Raw genomic sequence first — 10,516 nt, 5'->3', positions numbered from 1 at the left:
GTGGCAAGCTTCTTGGTGCCTTTGTTCTTGCAGCTGTCCCTGTAGGTCTGCTCACAATGTTCCTATAAACCTCCAACAAGACAAATGTTACTCTCTGATCTGCAACTTGTGGATGGAGAAGTGTTATACCCTTAAGGGTCAGAGCCTTGAGAATGGGCTGTCCTCTATATATTTCAGGTTACAGGCAACATTCTTTTATAAAAGGTGCAAAGGAAACGTGACTAACCAAGCACAGGTGACAGAGAACAAAGGTGAGATTCAAAATGGAGTCAGGTTTGTTCTTCTCTGTTACACACCCTGCGCAGAGAGGGGACCCTCAGATCCACTGTAGCCACAGAGCCTGGGATGGAGGCCTTGATGCCAGCTGGGAGCTGCAGGAGTAGCTGAGGCAGTGTACGAGGGACAGAGCTGGTGCAGGAGGGGTAGTAAAGGAATCAGGGGTGAAGGCCAGAGTGGGCACCTGGGCTGGGGTCCTGGAGCCAATAGGTTGAGATCTGAGACTCAAGTCTAAAGTGGAAGCAGGGCTTCCAGAAGCTGGCTGTGGGTTCTTTGCACGGGCAGGCAGGTGGCAGAGGCCAGGTCAACACACATCGAATGCCTGCCATCTGATCCAGGCCCAGGCAGCCAGTGGGCCTTAGGAGAGGAGTGTTCTGCATGGACCGGCCTCGCGGAAGTCCCACCAGGGCGGGGAGACCTGTCTGTCCTTGAAGCTTCTGGCTGCTCTCACTTGGGGCCTCAGGACCCTGAGATCTGGACCAACAGGGACAGAGCTCTCTGGAGAAATGCAAGTTCTCTACCTACCTGAAGAGCTCCAAAGGCCACCAGGCCAGGCACACAGTGTTGCTGAGTTTCTGGAGTCATGATGCAGCCAGACTCGGAATCTTGGGTGGGGAGGGGAGGAGTCAATAATGCCTGAGGATAGAGGGCTTGGTAACTGAGGGTCAATGGCTGAAACTGACCCCACACCCAAACCATCCTATAACCCTGCCTCTGGCTAAGATCTTTGATGACACGGGTCCAAGTCTCCATCCGAAGAGCAACAAATGGAGGCTGAAAGCGGAGACATGACCTTCCCAGGGTCACAACTGGGTGGCAGGACTGGAGCAGACCTGGCTTCCTGTCATGGATACCGAGGGTGCCTATTCTTACAGAGCTCCTGTCCCCCCCACAGCCCTGCAGATGCCCTGGGCCCTGCCTGGTAAAGATGAATGCAGCGTGGACACTCGTGGAAGGTCACAGCATCCTGTCTTTATTTCTTATGATTCTTTGAAGAATTGGGGGGGGCAGAGGACTTGTCATTTGGGGAACGGACATCTTGAGGTCCCGGAGGGTCATCTCCAGAGCCCTTCTCTGCTTCAGTACTGGGTCCTGGTGGAGGAGAGGAAGGCTCTTTCTTTTTTGACCTCCACAGCCAGGCCCCAATAGCTGACCCGGCAGAGCCCAGGAGGATGTTAGATGACATGGAAAGGCCGGCTGCCCCTGGAAGAAAGGACGGGGTTACAGCAGAAGGGGACAGGCAGCCCCAGCAGCTCCTGGCAAGGCTGTGGGGGTCAGAGACCCTGGGACATTCAGGAGGCCCACGACCCAAATATCCCAGCCCTGTTCCCTCCTCTACGTCCTGAAACCCCAGAATGTCTGCTTTGGGGAGGGGCTGCTGCACATGGCTGCCCAAAGAGGCGACATGCACTCTGGTTGTGCCTCCACCAAATACAGGGCAGACCCTCTGAGAAATGGCAGGCTGCCCCTCCCTTCATAGCACGAGGCTGGGCCCAGAGAGGAGAGGGGACCTGTCCAGGTTTTGTAGGGTTGATGGGGAATGCAGACCTGCTGGGCTGCACCCCCAGTCCCAACCCCACCAACAACCAGAAGAGGGGACAGTGAGGGAGACACAAAGGACCAGGGACACTGATGGCCACGAAAGTGGAGGAGGTGAACAGGCCCTCCACCAGGCTGAGCCTCTGGCCTGAATCCTGGGCTCGTCTGTCACACCCTCTGCGCTCCCCCTGCCCGGACACTTACCCACGGACTGGAGAGTGGCCACCAGGCTGCCGGCGGCAACTCCACCCCCACTGGCGATGGCGGCTGCTGACATCATCTTGGCTGCTAAGGAGGAGGCTGCGATTCCTGTCCCAGTGAAGCCCATGGCGCCCAGCACCAGGGGCACAGCCCCCACGGCCAAGGCTGTAGGGGGAGAGGAGCTTTAGGGTTGGCCCCATGGGACAGACTCCCCAGATCTCCCTGACACCTTCTTGCGGGGATGAGGTGAGGGGTCCTCTTTGCTCTCCTGAGAGCCAGAGGGACCAAGGCAAAGGAAGGCTGTAGATGTGGACACAAGTGAGGGACGGAGCCCCCCAAAGAACCTGGATCCCAGGCCTGTTCATTCCCCTGTTTGGCTGTGGCCCTGGAAGCTTCGCCTTTCCTCCCTGGGCCTCAAATGCCCTCGTGTGAAAAAAATGAAAGGAGGAGCGGTCTTCAAGCACCCCCTCTTGGCAGGGAAAAGAGTGTCTTTCCCCCAAGCACAGGACCCACGAAATAAGGACAGAGCTGCTCTGCTGAAGGGGTGCTGGGGTGAGGGCTTCTGCCCTCTGCCCTGCACCCACCTGTGAGCATCCCCTCAGGGGTCCCCTACATCTCCAGAGAGTACACTCATAGAACTTTCTGCAACCCGGAAACGTTGTGTATCTGCACCGTCCCACACAGTGTCCGCATGTCACCACTGAGCACTTGAGACTGTGGCTGCTGTGAGAGAAGTGTTTTCGTTTTCTTGAATTCTGGCCACGTGTGGGAAGACGCTGGCCAAGGGCACAACTGGAAACCTCTGGGCTCCCTGGATGAGCTATAGGGTTTGTAAAGCAGTTCTGAGGAATCCACACAGCTCAGCTTACACATCCCCTACTACCCTTTGGAGGTTCCCCTGGCCCTGGCCCTGCTTTCTGGGAAGGAATCACGGGTTCAGACAGATCTCACAACTCACCTGGATCGCACGGTTTGCACCTGAGAGAAACGGAGATTGGACGTGGGTGCTATGAATGGTGAATGGCTTTGCTTTGGTTCTTTCTTGGCAAGGTTCACGTCACCTCGAGAATTCCACCTCTGTCCCCTCCCACTCCACCCTTACCCACCCATGTCTTGGGGCTCAAGGGAATCTATGCCAGGTGCTCTTGAGGGCCCAGAGCCAGGGGCAGATGGGGGCTGGAGCTTCTTCCCAAAGAGACTCACCTCCTCCGATCACGGCTGCGGCAGCCTTGCCTGGAGACAGAAAGAACCCCTGTGAGTGCACGACACTGGCCTCCCGCTGTGTCCCCCTGCCGCCACAGTGGGAGGGGTTCCCTGGAGATGGAATCAGAGGAGACAGGAGCTCCTGCCTGGCCTCTTCCTACTTTTCCAGAGAAGTCTGATTTTCTGAGAATGCAGAGGTGGATGGACAAGGGTCCAGGGCTCTGTGATGCCCCAGATGGGACGGGCACCTGCCTTGAGAAGGTTTCATGCTGTTATTTGAAGTGAATACATTTGGTGTCATTCTCTCAAAAATCAAAAAATCAAGAAAAGCATGCTATTTTTATTTGCAGTGGAATAAGTTTGACTGTTCTCGTCTTTCCCTCTTCCAGACACACTATCCCCATATCAGGCTACAGTTGGATTGAAAGCACCCCATTCTCCAGGGCTCAGCCTACTTGTCACGTACTGCAGGAAGCACCCCTAATTCCCCCATCAGAAGTCACCCTGCTTCTTCTGTGTGTCCTGCCTTGTGGCCAGAGCCCCGGGCACCGCTGGACGGAGCATGCCTGGACCATGTTGAATTGCTGAGAGCTCTTGGGGCCTGGCAGGGACATGGGACAGGGGCAGGGACTCTGATGATGGACAGCTGGGACCAGGAGTTCCAGTGATTTCAGGAGGATCGGCAGTGAGTTCAGCCAGCTCCCCATGAAGAGGAGCCTTGGTCCCAGGCAAGGGAGAGAAGATGCAAATCAGCCTTAGGCCTCCAGTCACTCTGGAAGGATGTAGCTCATGCCTGGGCATCACCTCTCTCTCCATCAGGACCCCTGGCCTGTCTTGAGGGTTTCCATTTCAGCACAGGTGATATTTCCAACAAACTGGTCCTGCAGTTCTCACTTCCACAGACCTTGACCTCTATGCCACACACATCCAAGGTCACACCCAGGCCCGTGCTGCCCACTGTGGGAACCGCTAGCCATGTGTGCTATTTAATTCTCTTTTAAAATGAAATAAAATTAAAAATGCAGAGCTTCCCTGGTGGCGCAGTGGTTAAGAATCTGCCTGCCAATGCAGGGGACACAGGTTCAATCCCTGGTCTGGAAAGATCCCACGTGCCTCAGAGCAACTAAGCCCGTGCGCCACAACTACTGAGCCTGCGCTCTACAGCCTGTGCTCTGCAACAAGAGAAGCCAACTGCAAAGAGAAGCCTGAGCACCGCAATGAAGAGTAGCCCCAACTTGCCCCAGCTAGAGAAAGCCTGCACACAGCAACGAAGACCCAACAGCCAATAAATAAACAAACAAATAAATAAATTTAGTTTTAAAAACTGTTTTAAAAAATATTTTTAAAAAATTTAAAACTCAGTTCTTCACACGTAGAGCCTGCATCTCAAGGACTCAATAGGCACGTGTGGCTGGTGGCTACCATACTGGATCACGTGGTGAGTGTGCTCATCAACGCAGAAAGCTCTGCTGGAACAGCGCTGCCCTAGACCTCGTCACTAACAAGAACCGCCCCCTCCCTATATCAACATCCAGCATCCCCCTAGAGACTCCCACCTCCTCCTTATACACATTCTGACTCTAATACAGCCTTCAACCGTTCCTCTACCTCAATGGGATTTTCAATCTCTGTCCAGGCACGCCTCAGAGATCCCAAGGGTTCAGTTCCAGACCACCACAAGAAAGCCAATATCACATGAACGCTTTGGTTTCCAGTGCATATAAAAGTTATGTTTATACCATATTGAGTCTACTCAGTGTGCAACAGCCTGATGTTAAGAAAGACAATGTGAACCAACTTCTGCCCACGCTGTAAAAAAGGCAATATCTGCAAAGTGCAATAAAATGAGGTCTGCCCGTATGAGTTTCCTGAGGCTGCTGTAACCAATTACCACAAACTGTTTATGCTCTCATGTTCCCTCACATTTCTGAGATCACAAGTTGAAAAGCAAGGTGTGGGCAGGGCCAGGCGCTCCCTGAAGGCTCTAGTGGAGGGTCCTCCCTTGCCTCTTTCTAGCATCATTGCCTAGCTGTTGCCGACAATCCCTGGCTTGTGGCTGCATCACTCCACTCTGTCTCTGGCTCCACCACTGTCACCCCAGTCACCATCACCCCTCGTTGTGCAGGATCAGGGAAGGGGACCACACACAGAATGAGACATATCTGTTGGCTGCCGGGTACAGGGCACAGCGAAGGTGTTGAAATCCCTCCTTGTGCCCTGTGGCCCGCAGGTGAGACTCTACCTCTTTAATGAGGATGAGGGAGCCCTCCATGATCAGGCTTCTGTTTCTATCCTGGGGAATGAAGAGAAGCCATCCTCTGCCCCCTGAGGTCTAATCTCTTGCATGCCAAATACAGGCATTTTTCAGGACTCTGCTATGTGACACATCTTCCAGGAACTGCCCTGACCACATGGTCCCAATTTTCGTCAGTCACCTCCACCTGTGGACTCAAGTGTGACTCTGCTATGCTCCTCTGCCACAGAACTTCCCACAAGGCTGTATGGTTCTCCATTATCTCTGCTGGATTTTGAGCTCTTGAAGGTTAAAGCTCAAGGCTCATTCACTGCCACCTCCCCCATACCAGGTACAGGCTTGGGAACAAGGAGGCCCTGAAGGAGTGTTTCAGAGAAAGAAGTATGAATCAAGAGTGCACCTCTGTGCCTCAAAGGTCATGCTATGGTCTGAATGTAGTGTCCCACAAACTCATATATGGAAACCTAATATCCAGTGTGATGGTATTAGGAGGTGGGCCTCTGGGAGGTGATTAGGTCTTGAGGGCAGAGCCCTCATGAGTGAGATTAATTTCCTTATAAATGAGACCCCAGAGAGTTTCTGTGTTCCTTCCACCAGGGGAGGTTACAGTGTAAAGAGGGCTGTCTAGGAAGTGGGCTCTCACCACACACAGAGTCGGGTGGCACCTTGATCTCAGACTTCCCAGCCTCCAGAATCGTGAGAAATAAATTTCTGTTCTTTAAAAAGCCACCCAGTTTATGGCATGTTTTTTCATAGCAGCCCTAACTGACTAAGACAGGACACAATCTACAGAGTGGAAAGGCAACCTACAGAATGGAAGAAGATACTTGCACATCAAATATCTGGTAAGGGATTAATATTCAGGATGTATAACTTCCTACAACGACAGAAAACCCAAAGAACATGATTGAAAAATGGGCAAAGAATTCAAATAGACATTTCCCTAGAGATATACAAATGGCCAACAAGCATACGAAAAGATGCTCAACATCAGTAATGATTAGGGAAATGCAAATCAAAACCACAAGGAGATATCACTTCACACCCATTAGGATGGCTACTATTAAAAAAACAAACAAAATAACAAGCGTTGGCTAGGATGTGAGAAACTGGAACACTTGTGTGCACTGTTGGTAGGAATGTAAAGTGGTGCAGCAGCTATGGAAAACGGTATGGCAGTGCCTGCGAGAATTACAAATAGAAAACCATATGACCTAGCAGTCCCATTCCAGTCCAAAGGAATTGAAAACTGGGTCTGGAAGAGATATTTGCACCCGCATCTTCAGAGCAGCATTCATCACACTTGCCAAGAGCTGGAAGCACCCAAGTGCCCCTCAGTGGATGAATGCATCGTCACCGTGTGGTACGTACACCCAACAGCAAAGCATTCAGCCTCACCGAGGAAGTTCTGGCATCCGGTGAACCTTGGGAACCTCGTGCTAAGTAAAATAAGCCAATCAGAAAAAGACAAATACTCTCTGATTCCATTCACATGAGGTCCTTAGGTTAGTCAAATTCATAGAGACAGAAAGAACTGTGGTTGTCAGGAGCTGGGGCAGGAGCACGTGGACAGTTTATGTTGAATGTGTAGAGTTTCAGTCTGGGGAGATGAAAAGAGTTCTGAAGCTTGGTTACACGATAATGCAGATATCCTTAATAAAACAGGGAAGCGCTAAATCGGGGGACTCCATGTTCCATCTGTTTCTGTGACTTTAAAGATTGCTTTCTGTTGCTTTTGTTATTGTAATCATAGATAATGCCTGCCTCAGGGAACCCTGCCCCTCTGCCTGAATGTTAAACTAAAGTGTATGCTGTTCAGCTCACACAGAGAAAATCCGACCCTGCCCCCTGTGAATAGCTGCAAGAAAGAAGAAACTAACACATCCTCTAATGGAGGCTGGTCATTGCAGGAGATGTTTTGCAAGACTGAAGGCCCTTGTACTTTACTTCTGCATCACCTCTCCCCCTCTATTCTGCCTTGTTACTCTACTTCCTTATCACCTCTCCCTCTCCCATTCTATAAAAGAAATTGACGTCCAGAACCTGATAAGATGGTTTTTTGGAGACACTAGTCTGACATCTTCTCGGACGGCTGGCTTTCCAAATAAAGTTGTATTCCTTGTCTCAGCACCTCCTCTCCGACTCACTGGCCTGTTGTGCAGTGAGCAGAGGGAGATTGGACTTGGTAACATTAACACTACAGAACTGTACACTGACAAATGGATATATCGGTAAATTTAATGCTATGTGTATTCTGCCATGACTTTAAAAAAAAAAAGCATGTGCCTTTTGCTGCCCTGGCCCTGGGCTCACCCCACCTTAGAGGTGACCCTGCTCTGTGAGGGTGTGTCCTGGGTTGACATGAGTGACCAGGCCCTGGGGCATCAAGGGAGGAGCACAAATGGAGAAATGAAACTTACCTGCCTTGGGCGCCATTGGGTCCAAAGGTCGGGCACGGGCAGTGGACTTTAACTGGCAAAGAGCCGTGCCTGCATCTGTGCCGCTGGCTGACCAGCAGCCTAAGCAGCACCTGTCTCACCCGATAGGATGTGACCTGGCTCTGGGAGACCCCGAAGAGTGACCTCCTCCTACCCCTGTGCTTAAACAAACCAATCAAGGCCCAGAGAGGGCAAGTGACTGGCTCTGGGGCACTCAGCAAATCAGCGGCAGAGCTAAGTCCTGAAGTGTAGTCCCTCTGACTCTAGAGCATCATTTATTTCATCTCCTATGTACACGGTGCCATTTTTCTGACAATGTGAGTGTCACACAGATTCTATCAGGAGCGTGGGCCTAATACTGACAACCTAGAAGGTTGAGCTGAGCGGTGGGGGTGGGGTGAGGCCCCGGGGACTGGTGCTCAGGGATCAGTTACCTGCATAATGGGAGAAATTGCTGTCTCCGGACGTGGGTGGGTCTCTGTGGTCAAGGCCAGATCCATCTGGCCCCTGTTGTGGTCCCTGTGGTGGTTTCCCAGGAGTAGAACCATCAGAGGCCTGGTCGGATGGCAGGGAAGGTTCATCCTCCTCTGGAACAAAAAGCAAAGGGGGAACACACAGAGGGGTGGGCGGCTGTGGGACCAGAGGTCCCACACAGCACCCTCCACCACTTCCTGAAGCTCCCAAGAACTCTGATGTCAGGAGGGGACCTCAGTGGCAGCTGCATGGACAGGTGACAAGGACGCTTGGAGGTGAACCCAAGGAGAAGACAGAGGGAGGGAGACCCAGCACCAACGCAGAGCTGGCGGGTTCCTGACTTCACAGAGCAGGAGGCTGAGGCCCAGGAGGGAAGAGACTTGAAGGGGCACAGTGCACCAGGCCAGAACCCAGACCCCCTCTGCCCTGGTCCAGGCACCCCACTGCTGGGCCACCTCCCCCTCTGGCAATTCCCTGGGCACTCACCATCTGACGGAGATTCTGGCAGGAAGAGGTCAGTGGCAGGTCCTTCCCCACTCTCTATGGCTTTAGCTGACATCTTAGAAGCAGTGTGGGACCACTAGTTGCAGAGCCAAGGACACCACTATCTTTCTGAGAAACAAAGTGTGAAAATCAGAAGTGCCCTGTCTGATTTATGTTGGAAGTGGAGGGGAGCAGGCCATAGGGGAACCTCTCTGTTGCCCCAGACTTGCCCTCTGTCCTACAGCAGCCTGTGAGCCCACTTCCAGCCCACACAGCAAATCTGCAAAGACCACAGCTTTGAAAGGGAATAGTGACTTTGCTTGGCTCCCTGAGCTCCAGAGTCCTGTCCACCTCTAATACTCCATCTCTGCCCCTGCCCACTGCCCACCCAGCCTCAGTCTTGGGGCTTCGGAGTGACCTGGGTTGATACAAGGCCAGAGGCTCCCAAAGTGTCTGGTAAAGGTGGGCTCATGCCCCTTCCCAGCACACTCACCTCTGCTCAGAGACAGCAGCCCTGGATGGAGGCAGCGAGGGATACAGTGAGTGGAGTACCATTGCTCCCTTCCCTCCCCCACCTCCCAGGCCCCTGCCTACCCTGGGAGGTCCTTGCTTTGGTGGGAAGAGCAGTGTCAGAAGTCCTGCACGTTGTGAGGCTGCTGAGGACTCCAGCCGGCTAAATAGTCCCACCCTGGATGACGTCTAACCACAGAAGTCCAAGGAGGACCTCAAGAACAAAGGATCTGACACCAAGAAGCTTGCAACCACTAACCATGGCCTCACTAACCTTTCCTACAAAAGGGCTTTGCTGAAAGCTTCCAGAGTTCCAGGTTTTTAAGGCATTAGCCAGCCGGCAGTCTGCTTGCAGGGCCCTGCCATAAACCTTTCTCTGCTCCAAACTCCGACGTCTTGGTATTGTTTGCCCTCACTGTTTGTCAGGCACACAGACTTGTGTTTAGTAACATGACCTCTCCCTTGGGCTTGATAATTAGCCAAAAGGCTCACAGAACTCAGGAAAGCACTTTACTATTACTGATTTATTACAAAGGATCCTAAGGGATACAAATGAACAGCCTGATGGAAAAGTACCGACGATGAGGTCCTGAGCACAGGAATCGCAGTCCCCGTGGGTGCATCTGGGGTGCACCACCCTCCCAGAGTGTGCATGTGCTCCTGCTTCCCAAATGGGGAGTTCTCAGAACTCCATATTTGAGGGACATTTCTGGAGGCTCCATCATGTAGGTAGGATCCAATGTTCCCTTCATCTTTGTCCCCCTCCTAGCCCTGCAGGATTGGAGGATGGGGCTCATCATGGCTTGGTCTTTCTGGTGACCAGCCCCCATCCAGCAGCCCACCGAGAATCACTCCATTAGAACAAAGAATGTCCCGTCACCCAGGAACTCGAAGGAATTTAGGAGCTCTGTGTAAGCTGCACCTATCACTTAGGAAACTACAAAGGTTTTAGTTCTATGTTAGGAACTGGGGTAAAGACTGACCCATCGATCTATCTATCATCCATCTATCTATCTATCTATCTATCTATCTTATTATTTCACATCATCTGATAAAAAAATGCCAAACTTATTTAGCATTAAGAAACAACAGGAGGGGACTTCCTAGGTGGCGCAGTGGGTAAGAATCTGCCTGCCAA

At 52.1% G+C, this 10,516-nt stretch overlaps 1 protein-coding gene across 3 annotated transcripts; it reads right to left on the bottom strand.

The window, feature by feature from the left end:
- Window positions 1–1,228: 1,228 nt before the first annotated feature.
- Window positions 1,229–9,631, bottom strand: LOC130850811 (interferon alpha-inducible protein 27-like protein 2). 3 transcript variants are annotated; one of them, XM_057730175.1, is made up of 6 exons: window positions 9,463–9,631; window positions 8,872–8,997; window positions 8,346–8,498; window positions 3,220–3,330; window positions 2,020–2,181; window positions 1,229–1,479 (listed from the first exon to the last, which is right to left on the bottom strand). In XM_057730175.1, exons 2-6 carry the CDS (start codon window positions 8,942–8,944, stop codon window positions 1,250–1,252), a joined length of 729 nt encoding a protein of 242 aa, XP_057586158.1. In that variant the 5' UTR covers window positions 8,945–8,997; window positions 9,463–9,631; the 3' UTR covers window positions 1,229–1,249. The 3 variants fall into 3 exon arrangements, with proteins under 3 accessions (XP_057586158.1, XP_057586160.1, XP_057586161.1); XM_057730177.1 differs by having other exon boundaries at window positions 3,220–3,249; XM_057730178.1 differs by having other exon boundaries at window positions 2,020–2,124; window positions 3,220–3,249.
- Between the last annotated feature and the right edge of the window lie 885 nt (window positions 9,632–10,516).

This window comes from Hippopotamus amphibius, chromosome 4, assembly GCF_030028045.1.
Source record: "Hippopotamus amphibius kiboko isolate mHipAmp2 chromosome 4, mHipAmp2.hap2, whole genome shotgun sequence".
In the NCBI taxonomy this organism is placed as follows: domain Eukaryota; kingdom Metazoa; phylum Chordata; class Mammalia; order Artiodactyla; family Hippopotamidae; genus Hippopotamus; species Hippopotamus amphibius.
This window is presented reverse-complemented; position numbering and strand designations above follow the sequence as displayed.

Coding starts and splice junctions, on each gene's coding strand:
- LOC130850811 (XM_057730175.1), bottom strand. CDS start 8,944: ATGTCAGCTAAAGCCATAGAGAGTGGGGAAGGACCTGCCACTGACCTC. Junction 3,331..8,345: donor CAATTTCTCCCATTATGCAG/GTAACTGATCCC, acceptor TTCCATCTCCAG/GGAACCCCTCCCACTGTGGC. Junction 2,182..3,219: donor CGCAGCCGTGATCGGAGGAG/GTGAGTCTCTTT, acceptor CTCCCCCTACAG/CCTTGGCCGTGGGGGCTGTG.